General features: G+C 47.9%; 1 protein-coding gene across 6 annotated transcripts in view; it reads left to right on the top strand.

Annotated features, from left to right (window-relative positions):
- CKAP5 (cytoskeleton associated protein 5) overlaps nucleotides 1-13,496 on the top strand; it is a 722,261-nt gene that overhangs the window by 306,241 nt on the left and 402,524 nt on the right. For all 6 annotated transcript variants that reach the window (XM_078684427.1, XM_078684424.1, XM_078684429.1 and 3 more), the window contains exons 19-21: nucleotides 518-575; nucleotides 652-777; nucleotides 10,781-10,929. In XM_078684427.1, coding sequence (XP_078540553.1) covers nucleotides 518-575; nucleotides 652-777; nucleotides 10,781-10,929 — 333 coding nt within the window. The remainder of the gene's footprint in view (nucleotides 1-517; nucleotides 576-651; nucleotides 778-10,780; nucleotides 10,930-13,496) is intronic.

The raw sequence follows: 13,496 nt of genomic DNA, 5'->3' as shown, positions 1-13,496 counted from the left end.
ACTTCATCACATGGCAACAATCCCTTAATGCAACCCTTACAAATCAAGAACTTACCTTTTCTTACCACCTATTTTCACACATTGATCTGCCATGCCTCCCATATATCACATGGCATCAAAATTATAAAGCTGAAAACCATACATAACCAAACCACCTAAAATACCTTAACATATCACTATCCCAGTTGAACACCATGTCCTCAAACTTCATAGCACCACTGCAGATAAACAATATTGTACCCTAACTTGTCAGCGCAAACTTTGTACCTTAAGCCAGGGGATTGTTTTTCACACACTCCTTATGTATGGGTGATGGTTTTTGTGGCCGGAAGGACTGTCTGATGTACCTTGATGGTGGACTAAACAGGTGGTGCCTAGATGTTCCTGATCCCTATAGATTAGGCCTATATATGCTTAATACTTGTGGTGATTGTCATGTACTGATAGGAGATTGGCTGTTTAGAGAAGACTTAACAGACTTAACTATTTAACTTCTGTAACTTATTATTACTTTCAGGTTGAATGTCAAGGCTTTCATTGCAAATGTAAAGACTGCTCTTGCTGCTACGAATCCTGTAAGTATGTCCTCTATCCTTCTGTGTTCACAAACCTCTTTCGAGGTTGTCTCTAAATATCTCAACTGTTTCACAGGCAATCAGGACATCTGCTATCACTCTGCTTGGAGGAATGTTTTTGTACGTCGGACCACCCCTTCGCATGTTCTTTGAAGACGAGAAGCCTGCCCTTCTAACACAGATAGATGCAGAGTTTGAGAAGGTAAAGTAACATTGATACTTAAAAATGACTGGTAATTCAGACTTGATCAACTGCTAAAATTCAGACTTTGCTGCAAAATGAATGTCTTTGTAAAGCTATTGTGCCCGTCTCTTACATGTTTGGTGGACAGTCACATGATTGACAGTTCTTGAGGCTTGAATCTGGTCCTACCTTGTTGGATGCAGAGACCTAATGTCTTCTACAGAATTAGGCTTCTATTAATGAAGATTGCTGTCTTGTTTTCATAATATCTGTTAGTGTAAGCTACCTGTAGGCCCTCAGCACTTTGGTACTTTCGTGTTACGTAGCACCACCCACATTCTGAGGACTAGAGTTCCATTTAAATGACTGTGCACTCTAGAAATGTTTCCCTCTTGCTCATGCTTTCTTTGCAGAGAATTGCACAATTCTGACATGAGTCGCCTGTCCTCTGAGGCACCTCTGATTGGTACAGCAGCTGTTCATGTTCTTTATTGACAATGTGTCCTGAGTGCATGATTAGTACCACCTTCCCAATGAATGTTTAACTTATTGTACCATTTGAGTGAGGGTAATCACCGCCTGGTGTCCTTCCCAAAAGTAAGCCACATCGGAGGCATCTTCCAAGTTTGGAGCTGTCAGCTATTAGTAATGCGGCGAAAAGGCCGTTCAACACACTCTGCTTACAATAGGCCCTCAAATTTTTTCCAGGAATATTTGATTTTGCCATTTAGTTTTCTACTGTATGTGTGTCAACGATGGCAGTTGCTGCTTTTTTTTTTTGCCCATTGTCTGACTTATAAGCAAAGGACCAAGTAGTAAGAGCATGTAACTTTTTCTTTAGAGGGAGACTTTTATTCTTAGTCCATAGACCGCCTTGTCAACTACTCGGACTCCATGCACACAGATTGCCTTCTTTTTTTATTAGATAATCAATGAGGCACTTGTCGTAAGTTGCATTTCTCTCTAGTGCTATATAGGCATATTTCTGGTTTTACCGCTTTGTGATATATGTACAACTGGTGAATCTGCTTATAAGGATGCATGATAACTGTGCACAGGTCAGCTGGGGTATTCCAGTGAATAACTACCCAGATTCCAATCTGGCGAGGAGTACGCCAAGCATGTGTCCTTGCGCCCACACTGTTCTCTCTCTATGTAAATGGGGTGGTCCGCGAACTGCAAGATTTTGAAAATGGCTCTGTTAAATTGAGGAAAAGTGCCAAGCCTGTTTGCAGACTCCTCTTTACTTTTGTCCAGGACCCCAATGAGACTTAAGAGGAGAATTGATAAGTTCTTGGGATTCTGCGAGTCCAGGGTCCTGGAACTAAATGCTGAAAAGACAAATTACATGGTATTTGGCAAGAATAAAGGGAAATGTAGACTAGTAAAGATAATGGGGAATTCACTTGAGAGTGTTTAAATTTGATTATTTGGGAGTAAGGTTAACAAACGCTGAGCTGGGCTCCACAAGTAGACAAAAGCCAACTAACCCTGTTAGGAGTCCAAATCCTTACTACGCTTTCACAAGCAGACATGGTCTTGGTCAATTACTCCTGCCTTGGAGATTAACCGAAATGCTGCATTATATGGTGCAGAGTTACGGGGCCATGGTAATTTGCACATGCTAGTGGTGAGCGAAAATACATTCGCTAGGTCTCTGAAACCTGTCCCAGCTAGCACTGAGTCAACTTTTCTTTTACCTAGGGTTAAAGAGAATTGGAGACATGGCCACAATTAAACCACTGATTTACTGGACATGCGTTTGGTCCACTCCGGAGATAGGTCAATACCTTGAATCTTTGAAAGAAGTCTTAAATCTGAATTGTGATAGACGGATGCCTCAGTTTTGTCATGAAAAATTCTGGTGTATCGCGCTGGGGTTTGATGCGTTTGTGGGAAGACTGTAGAACACATCCTTTTTTTCTGTAATGCATATCATTCCCATCGCAAAAAGTGGATCCGTCCCATTTGTTGCAGATTGGAAATTAGACCATCTAAGGATATTAAAATCTGATACCTCACTACTTATTATTTTTGGTGTAAGCCGGTTTCTGTTGAATGTATGGATCTGAAAGAAACACGTAGTGATAGATTCCTTACCTTCGAATTACACCCAGGTGTCAGACTAGATCCGGAAAGTTTTTAGCCAGCAGTACCCCTGCACGTCGGTAGGCGTTTTTTTTGTGCGGCTCCGCGTGCGTCTGTGGCGCCAGAATGACGTCGCTGGAGCTACTTAGACGCGCCCACGATCGCTGACATCCGTTCTTTCTTTTTCCGCGCTAGCAAGTACCCCAGGTCAATTTTTGACTGAGTTTTTAGATGCCTTTTACCTCATCTTTTTGAGTCGATCGACTCCTTGCATCGTAGGGATGCCTGGTTTCAAGAACTGTGGGGACGGTCATCGCATGATGTCGGTGACGTACCCCCACCGCGGGTGTCTCTACTGCCTGGGGTGCGACCAAGACTTTGCGGGAGCGGTCCCAAAAGTTGCTTGAAGTCCGGCAGTGTGCTCCGCGCTTCTCGAGGTCCCGGTATCGGGTGCGGAGCCCCGGTGTCCCTGGCGGCTCGTGCCCAGACGCCATAGGCCTCCCAGGGATCCGTGATAGGAACCTGCTCAACGCAGGTCGACCTCGTAAAACCTCCACCTACGCCGATCTTCCCTGCAACGCTTCTGACGTCGCCCCCTCAAGACGTCGTCCCCAGGTTCAGCCCTGACCCAGACACAGTGCCGGATTGATGTCTCCCGAGGCAGATAGACGCCGATTGGGGCCTTTTGTGCCCTATGTCCGTCCTCCTTATTTTGAGCCTGCTCCACAGACTTCGGAGGAAGGGGAGGACTGGGAGGGATATGAGGGCCCTCTAGCACAGGACTGTGCTTATGATGAGGACTGGGAAGAGGATTTGGGGGAGACCAGTGGTCTAGACACCTCACCTGGCCTTGGCATGCGGTCTCCTCCTACCGTGGCTACGGAGGAGGGTGCCTGTTACGCAGTGGTGTTGCGTAGGGCAGCCGAGGCTCTTCACCTCGACCTCCCTATGGTGGCCGTCAGCACTAACATCCTGACAGAAGTGCTCCAACCGGCGGCTACCTCTTCGGAGCCCTTGCTGTCTTTTAATGAAGCACTTTCAGGCGTTCTTTTGGGCACCTGGTCCAGGCGCAACACAGGGGCTCTTGTGGATAGGAACGTGGCACGACTCCATTGCCCGGCTCTGGGCGACCCCCCCTCTTTCTTACCAACACACCCCAACCCTGAGAGCTTGGTTGTCCAAACCTCAACTTCCCAGAGCGCGTTCCCTACCGCACCTCTGGATAGTGAATCCAAGAAGCTGGATCAACTTGGCAAGAAGTGGTTTTCATCTGCAAGCTTAGGGCTGCGGTCGGTGAACACCGCATGCCTCTTGGGCGGTCATACCCACTCTCTGTGGAACACTGTTGCGCAGGTGCTGCCCAACTGCCCGGAGGAGGCCTAGGCAGTTCTTTCCCAGGCGACGCAGCGTAGTTCACCATACATTGTGGGCTGGATACCGTAGATTCACTGGGCAGGTTGATTTCCACGATGGTGGCGCTTTGGCGCTATGCCCAGTTGAGGACAACTGGCTTCTCAGGGGATGTCCAGAACACCTTGATGGACATGCCCTTTGATGGCATTCGTCTTTTTGGCAACAAGGCAGATAGTGCGTTGGAGCGCTTCGCTTCTAAGACTTCTAGGCTGCGGCCAAGTCCTTGGGCCGGTCTGTCGCTCGTCGTCCTCCGCCTTCTGCTTTTCGCTCCTTTCGTGACCACGGAAGAGGCGCCCCAAAGCATTTGCAGAGCCACAGGCCACAGCAGCAACAACCTCATTGTGGCCGCTGACGTGGGAACCGTCAAGGCGGTGCAGGGGGCCAGCGGGCGGTCCAGTCCACCATCAGCCCCGCAGCATCCGCTTCCAAGCCTTCCTAGTCCAACCTTTCAGGCCCATTGGACGCCAGTGGATGGATGCATACACCATCATCTCCACCACTGGCGTAACATCACTTTGGACAAGTGGATGCTGCAAATTGTCTGAAGGGGCTGCTCCCTCTTCTTCGAGACAACCCCTCCAGCCATGCCACCTCCGTGCCACTGCATGGCAGGGGATCACTTGGCACTTCTACAGCAGGAAGTTGCGGCCCTCTTGGCCAAAGGGGCCATCAAGCGTGTTCCGACACCAGAAGTAGGTCGTGGTTGTTCCCACTACTTTCTGGTTCCAAAGGAGGACTAGGGTCTGCGTCCTGTCTTAGACCTTCGGAACGTCAATCGCTTCCTCAGGAAGGAGAAGTTCAAGATGCTCACACTTGCTCAGGTCTTGTCTGCCCTGAACCCACAAGACTGGATGGTGGCGTCTGACTTGCAGGACACATATTTTCATATTCCCGTCCTGCCTGCCCACAGGCGCTACGAGCATTTTCAGTTCCCCGTGCTCCCCTTGGGCCTTACCAGCGCCCCTCGGGTGTTCCTGAAAGTAATGGTGGTGGTCGTAGCTCATCTGCGCAGATCAGGGGTTTCAGTCTTCCCCTATCTCGATGACAGGCTGTTGAAGGCGGGCTCGCCCCAGGCAGTTGTCTCCCACCTCCAGACTAAGGCCGACCTGCATTTGCTGGGGTTTTCCATCAATGTGCCGAAGTCACACCTGGTTCCCTTGCAGAAGCTCCTCTTCATCGGAGCCGTTCTGGACTTGGCGCGGTTTCATGTTTATCCTCCCGAATAGCGAATCCAGGACATTCAGGCTATGATTCCGATCTTTCAGTCTCTGTCCCAGGTTTCGGTCAGATGAACCTTCGGCTGCTGAGCTTGATGGCCTCCTGCATCCTGCTTGTGGATCATGCCAGATGGCATATGCGGGCTCTGCCGTGGGACCTGAAGTTCCAGTGGACACAGCATCAGGGCAACCTGTCCGATCACGTCCAGATCACAAATCACGATTAGGTCAATGGCAGATACCTCTCCTTTTCCCAACCAGAACATACAGTTGTGACGGACACGTCCCTTCTGGGATGGGGCGGCCACATGGGAGTGGCAGAGATCAGAGGCCTCTGGTCTCCGGCGGAGTCCAGGCTCCACATCAACCTGCTGGAGCTTCAGGCAATCCGACTTGCACCGAAGGCATTCCTACCCTCTGTCTTGTGGAGAGTAGTGCATGTGTTAACAGACAACACCACCGCCATGTAGTACTGCAACAAACAGGGCAGGTTGGGGTCGTGAACGCTCTGCCAAGAGGCTCTGCGCCTCTGGGCTTGGCTGGAACACCAGGGCATATCCCTGGTGTTTCAACACCTGGTAGGTTCTCTGAACGTCAGGGTGGCGCATGTCTCTTTCAGCAGTTGGGAGAGCCTTGGTTAGATCTATTCACCACCGAAGAGAACGCGTAATGTCATCAGTTCTGCAAGTTGGAATTTCCAAGGTGGCACTCGCTCGGCAATGCTTTTCGCCGCGAGGAGTTGCAGTCTGTTGTACGCCTTTCCGCCTATACCACTTCTGCCCAGAGTGCTGAAGATCAGGCGCGACTGGGCCCATGTTATTCTTGTGGCTCCAGACTGGGCTAGAAGAGTATGGTATCCCGAGCTACTCAGTATGAGCATTGATCCCCCGATCCATCAGCCTTTTTGGGAAGATCTTCTGTCGCAGCAGCAGGGGGCGGTCCTAAACCCGAACCTGTTCAGCCTCCACCTCCTTGCGTGGAGATTAAGCGACGGTAGTTGACGTCTTTCGACCTGCCTTCCAAAGTTTGTAAAGTTATCTTGGCAGCCAGGCATCCCTCCACTAAGACCGTATACTCCTGCAGGTGGAATAACTTTGTGGCATGGTGCACAGCAAAGGCAGTCGATCCCCTTTCTGCCCCTCTTTCAGAGGTCCTTCTTTTTCTTCTCTTTGGCCCAGCAGGGCTCTGTTCTGGGCACTATCAGAGGCTATCTCTCAGCCATTTCCGCCTTTTTAACCACTTGGCTGCTAAGGTACTCCCTCTTCTTCCCATTGACTTTCCATTGAAATCAACGGAAAGTCCATGACGAGTTACCCTTGTCATTAGCGCTGAAGGGGTTAAGGCTCCCATGTCAGCCTGCCCTTTTTAAGTCCCCTGTTGTAAATAGATTCTTGAAAGGCATCACACACATGTTTCCTCCTGTTAATTTTGTGACGCCTCAGTCTGACTTGAATCTAGTTCTTACCTTTCTGATGTGCGCTCCCTTTGAGCCACTTCATAATTGCCCTCTTTGTCTTCTCACTCTAAAAACTGCTTTCCTGGTTGCCATCACCTCTGCCAGAAGAGTGAGTGAGCGCCAGGCTCTTTATTCTAAGCCTCCTTTTCTCTCTGTCCATCCAGACAAAGTTGTTCTGAGCACTCGTCCTTCCTTTCTGCCAAAGGTTGTCACTGCCTTTCATATCGGGCAGACCATCACTTTGCCCACCTTCTTTCCGCCTCCCTCTAAAGAGAAAGAGAGGCTCCACCGTCTGGACCCAAAACCTGCACGCTCTTTCTATCTGAGCTGCACACAGCAGTTCCGGGTAGATGACCAGCTCTTTGTTGGCTACGTGGGCGCCAAGAAAGGTCGGGCTGTGCACAAACTGACCATCTCTCGGTGGGTCGTTCTGTGCACAAAGGCTTGTTACTCCTTGGCTAAAAAAAGCCTCAGGTGGGGTTGCGCGCTCACTCTACCAGGGCGACAGCAGCCGCTACTGCTCTGGGACGAGGAGTTCCCTTGCAGGACATCTGTCAGGCAGCTATGTGGACTTCGCTGCACACGTTTACCAAGCACTACTGCCTGGACAGCCAAGTCCGGAGAGACTGCTTCTTTGGCCGTTCTGTGCTCCAGGACTTTCTGGTTTGATCTTGGTTCGCTGACACACCACCGGGGTTGGTATTGCTGGGGTATCTATCGTAAGGTAAGGAATCTATCACTACTTGTTACTTTGAGATGCACAAGTTACTTACCTTCGGTAACAATATATCTGTAAGAAACATTAGTAGTGAGAGATTCCTTACCTCCCCACCCATCCTCCCCGTTTTGCCAACTGATTTCTAGGGTTAAGGTCGTTCCTTTCAGGGCCCTAGTTTCTTGGCACCAGTGGTCAGTATCTTGCATGGCTCTGCGTTCTGGCACGGAAAGTAGTGTTCAGAACTGACGTCAGTGCGCGTGGGCACATCTAAGTAGCACCAGCAACGTCATCCCGGCACCACCGACCCACGCGGAGCCGCACGACGACGCCTACTGACACGCAGGGGTACTGCTGACAAAACTCTCCGGATCTAGTCTGACGCCTGGGGATAATTCTAAGGTAAGGAATCTATCACTACTGTTTCTTACAGATATATTGTTACCTAAGGTAAGTAACTTGTGCTTCAGGTGCCAGAAGTTATTGTCCCAAGCTGTTTGTGGGGTCCCAGTCTTACCTGAATTGTATTTGTAGCCATGATTTGTCTTCATTGATTGCTTCCTAGAAACTCCCATAGAGGGACGCTGATGCCCTGAGACACACAGCACGTTATGATGAGTTGCAGTTATTTGAATCTAACCGATTACTGTGATATTTGATAGTATGGATTGATGGTCATTGAGGCACCTACTATTTCTAGTTTTGATAATGTAATATGTTTTTGTCTATGGATATTTTATATTCTTTACGCGTTGGTATAAACTATTGTCAATAGTCAACTGTTGTCAATCTTGATGTATCCTAACTGAGCAGACCTGAAACATGAAAATGGAAATTATACTGCGTATACTGATTGATACGTTGCCAGTGCTCCAAACCATCATTTTACTACTGTATATATTAATGGCATCTCAATATGAATATATATATTTTTTTTTTATAATGGATTTATTACTGTACACTTTAATGGTCTTATGACCGAATAAAGTAAAATTGAATTGAAATTTAATTGATATATGTACAAGATAAATGAGGAGTCTTTGGGCATACTCCCACCTCCTAGGAGTAAGCCCTGACTGCTGTTTACTAAACCAGGTGAGACAAGAGCCTACAGGAAATCTCCATTATCCATTTGTTGTGTGGGTTGTCTGGTATTTCTACAGTTTAGCATTGGGAAATCTCCCAGAGTGACTAGATGCTCAAGGTTAAAAGCAGAGACATTTGAAAGTCACTCTTGATTATACAAGAGAAGTAAATGTGGAATTTCTCCTTAACCTATTTCTCAATCAAGGGTTTGTAAAGTGCGACAAATCACCTGTGAGGGTCTCGAGGCGCTGGAGTTGCTGCTTGCTTCGTGGTGATCTGTTAATTGGAACAGCCAGGTCTTGTGTATTTTCATGAACTGCTTGGTGCAATGGGAGGGTCCTGAGGTAGAGGGGACGGTTGTTCTAGGCTTTGGCCACCAGGTGTGAAGAGTGTCCTCCGTTGCTTCGGTGCATCCGGGGGGTGTCTGCAAGGAAGAGTGAGGCAGATCATAGGTGTCTGGTTGGTGGAAGGTCAAGCGTTTGTTGATGTAAGCTGGTCCTACTTTGTGCAGGTCTTTGTACGCGTGGGTCAACATCTTGAATTGGCACCTCTTCTGGATTGGGAACCGGTGTAGCTCCTTGACGTGGGGTTTGATGTGGGTACGTCTGGGGAGGTTGAGGAAGAGTGGCTGCTGAGTTCTGTATTGTCTGGACTCTCTTCCGAAGGCGCCGGATTATTCCTGCGTAACATGTGCTCCGGTAGTCTGGTCTGCTGGCGACGAGGGCCTGCGTGACTGTCCTTGTATTGACAGGGAGCCACCTGAAGATCTTAAGGGGCTTGCATCGGGTGTGGGAGCAGACTGGTGAGACTGTGTACTTGTTTCTTCATGGAGAGCTTGCTATCCAAGAGGATGCCGAGGTTGCGGGTGGGGTATGGGCAGAATTCAGCAGGCCATCATGCGTCGTTCCATGGAGAGGGTTACTGGGTGGTAAGATCTTCAAGGTGTGCAAAGTAAATATGGTCCTAAACTGGGGAATAATGGCACATCTGGAAACCAATGTTCTTATCCTAGCAGAACAACTATAGGACATACACAGAAGTGGGCCCTGATTTTAAGAGGCAGCCACCCAGGAAACAGACCTTTCAAGGAGCATTTCCAGAGTTTCCATTACCAGTAGGATGGTTAAATTATCTTCTAATGAAATGGGTTATATTGCTTGGCTCCTGACCTCATACTTTGTCAAGGTGGTTGACATTGGTTAATCATTCATGCTGGATGGAAAGATGGTGTAAAGTTGTTCAAGAGACAGTAGCTCTGCCTCTTGGCTTTAATAAATCTCCCACTTTGTGCCTTGGTTATCATGGGAAATGGCGAAGATACCTGGGAGTGGTGTGCTTGCTTCTGGATCAGAAGCCTAGAATGAGGACCAAGGACGACGTGTTTAACTCCACACCTTTCAGGGAGGAAAGGATAGTGTCCAGGCTGGAATGCCATACGATATTACTAGCAACAGAGGATTCTGAGAATCTTTGAATTTCCTGGTATTTCTGACCCCATTGAGTGCACCTCTCAAATTGCTTATCAAACTCTTGTTTATGACGGACATCCCTGGCAGTGGATGATGAGAGTAGTTGCACCAGACAAATTTGAGAAACAGAATAAGTTGATGTGCTGAACCTTGGTCTACTGCTTTGTGTTTTTGATTACTAGCAACTCCCACTGTCCTCCCATTCAGTTTGTCCCACACACTTCACGTTAGTCATCTTTTATGTACGTTCCAGATATGATGGGGAAGTAGAAGGGAAGGACCCTGGTTAAAGGCACCGAATAAACCTTTTACAGGGAATACCTGTAGGCAGTCATTCCAGACGAAAAGGCGTGTGTACAATTTTAAAGTGACACAGCATTAAAAGCTATGCAGAGGACTTTTGCCAGAACTGTGTACACAACTCATTGACTCCTAGCCCTTCAGTGCCTAACAATGTGATCACAATCTTTCACACCGTGCAATGTTGAATTCCAATTTCTCAGTTATTTAATACATTGCAGCCTGTATAAGGCAGGTTTGTGTAGTGTTCTGAGATACCTGTTCATGGTCTTGACAGATGAAGGGACAAACTCCCCCTGCACCAACTCGTGGCCTTTCCAAGCACAGCAGCGGTGGTGGTGGTGGTGAAGATGCCGAGGAAGGAGAGGATGCAGATGAAGAAGCGGTGCATGATGTTGTTGATCTCTTGCCAAGAACCGATATCAGGTGGGTTTGGATCAAAGATGCTTAATTGGAATCCGCTGTGTTATGACGTACATGAACATACAGCAATTTGCCTCTTGAAGGGACTCTCCTAGCTTTGACTGTTTGAATGTGGTCTTGCATTACCCCCTCACCAGTGGCAATAGACTGATTATTCACTGTTTTTATTGTGTCCGTAACAAGCTGGCTCTTTATGATGTATCAAAATGAGATATGCCGTGCAAAGAGCCCAGGAGTTCCCTTATGAGTGGACCAGGGTTTGTTTTAACAATCCCAAGGTGCTCTTCCAGGGGACAGTGTGGTCGAGCAGCCTTAGGCTTATCAGAGGAGTGCAAGACATCAGCAAGTACGCACAATAGTAAACAAGCCATATACACGACTCAACCAGAAGATCCACTGTATTTATAAAAAATACCCAGTATCTTTATGTGTTTAGGCACCAGAAGTAATTTGTTCAGGTAAGTGCATTTTACTAGAGCAAGTTCAAAAAGTACAGTGTAATTTTCAGAAGTTGCAATGTTATCCTTTAGGAGGAAAAACAGTTGCATCCGGTAGAGTACAGTGACTTACAGGGCCAATCTCCAGGAGTTAAGGTGAGAGGTGGGCAAGGTCCAAAGCGGCACCAACAGAACATCAACAGCGGCACAAGGTCGTTGGGTACAGAGATGAAAAACTGCATCAGGCACCTAATGTTACTTTCTGGGAATCGGGCGCAGTGTGGAGGCTGCAAGCTTTGACTGGGGGTGTCCAATCAGGCTGAAACAGGGGTGCTCAGGCTGCATCAAGCTCGGGACGTAGAGACGCCTTTGGTCCTCTTCTCCACAGGCGATTGGTACAGAGGTGTCCTTAGGAGTCTGGATTTTCTTACAGAGAGCAGTTGCTGTAGAGCAGGACTGCAGGCGTCTGAGTTCATTGGGGGGAAATCTGCGGTGGACTGTTTCTGGAGGTCTGGGGATCAGTGATTCAGTTGGCGCACTACAACTCTGGCTTGGAGCGAGGGGTGCAGTGCTGTGTTCAGGTGTTTGGTTTCTGCGGTCACAAACTTCACTTGGGGGTCTACCGGTTACCTGCAGGATGCAGGGAAATAGGTTCGCTACTTCTCGGGAGGTCTTGGTTCCTTGGTGAAGTGCTGGCAGGTCTCCCAGGCTTTGAGGACTCCAAATCTGCAGTAAAAGTCTATTTTTTGCACAATTGTTAGTCAGCAGGCCAGCAGGGTTGGTGCCAAGCCAGTTGCTGAGTCTTCGGTTCTTGCTGTTGCGACTCATGTCAGTCTTTATTTTTCAGGCCAGTAGGATCTGATTTTCTGGTGCCAAAGGCTCACCTAAATACTGCATTTAGGAGTGTTAGGGGAGTCTAGGGTATTAGCCAATGGGCTGCTGACCCTTAGGGTCACCACCAATGTTGCCTCTTCATTTATTCCCCTCTGTGTGTAGCAGTGTAAGGTCTCTGTGCGCTGCAGCCAAGGCTGTGTGTGCCAGGAACCTGACCGCGCTTGTGGGTGCAGAAACCAATATCAGTGCAGATTGTGTGACTATTTATGTTAATCTCAGCACCCGTCATGCGCTGCAATTAACAATAATACTTTCTCAGAGCACACAATCTGCCCCGCACATGGCCGGCTTTAGCCCTCGTGGTGCCCTGTGCGCCAATGTTTATTAGCGCACCCCAGTGACCACATCAGCCAGTGATTCCCTCGCCACCACCCTTTAGCAATTCCCCTCAAGTCTCAATTACCACTCTCTCTGAGATGAAATTAATTTGCATTAGAGCGCCACTCATATCAGTATACGGTTTCACAGCACTTTACATTGCACAAACATTAAACCGAGACTATCATAGGTATGCAAATCAGTGTATAAGAAATGCCGCATAAGACAGGACTGCAAGTTGTAGGAGTGATATGTCATCCATACTGGTAGGCAGTATAGTTTGAGTGCTTTGTCTAGAGAAGCTCAAACTCTGATTTTAAAATGTAACACCATAGTTGGGGGTTCTCTTTACTAAAGTACCCAAATGAACCCTTTTTGCAACATTAGGAAAATGAATGGCTGGGGAAAAAAACCCTAACGCTCCACTCTATACCTTGCAGTATGCATGAAGTTCTTTGACAGTTAATAGTTTATTGTCCTATATCAGGATTTTAACTTCTAAACTACAAGTAATAAAATGACCTACTACAAAAGTAGTAGACCGCTAACCTATTTTCTGTCTATGCACTTTGTGATCTGCATGTTACACGTTCTTTACAGTAAGACATATTAACCCTCTGCGCTATCTTAACTTCCGCTAGAGAATTCCGATCTCTCTCCAGGCAGAACATCAATCTGCAGAGTTATCTTGTCATAAATAATTAACAATTTCTGGAGGCCGGGAAAGTCTCAGCAGGTGCTTTTAAAACCATATACCTGCAAACATGGCACCCACTGGTGTAGTGGCACTGGTTGCACCGCCCTCGAGATGACCCTGGCCATGCAGCCGTGCCCTATTAACAAATGAAATGCAGCAAGCCTACAAGCATGGTGTGTGCTTTCAGAATCACCTGAAAGCACACTTCGTGCTTGTAGACTTGC

This window comes from Lissotriton helveticus, chromosome 3_2, assembly GCF_964261635.1.
Source record: "Lissotriton helveticus chromosome 3_2, aLisHel1.1, whole genome shotgun sequence".
NCBI lineage: Eukaryota > Metazoa > Chordata > Amphibia > Caudata > Salamandridae > Lissotriton > Lissotriton helveticus.
This window is presented reverse-complemented; position numbering and strand designations above follow the sequence as displayed.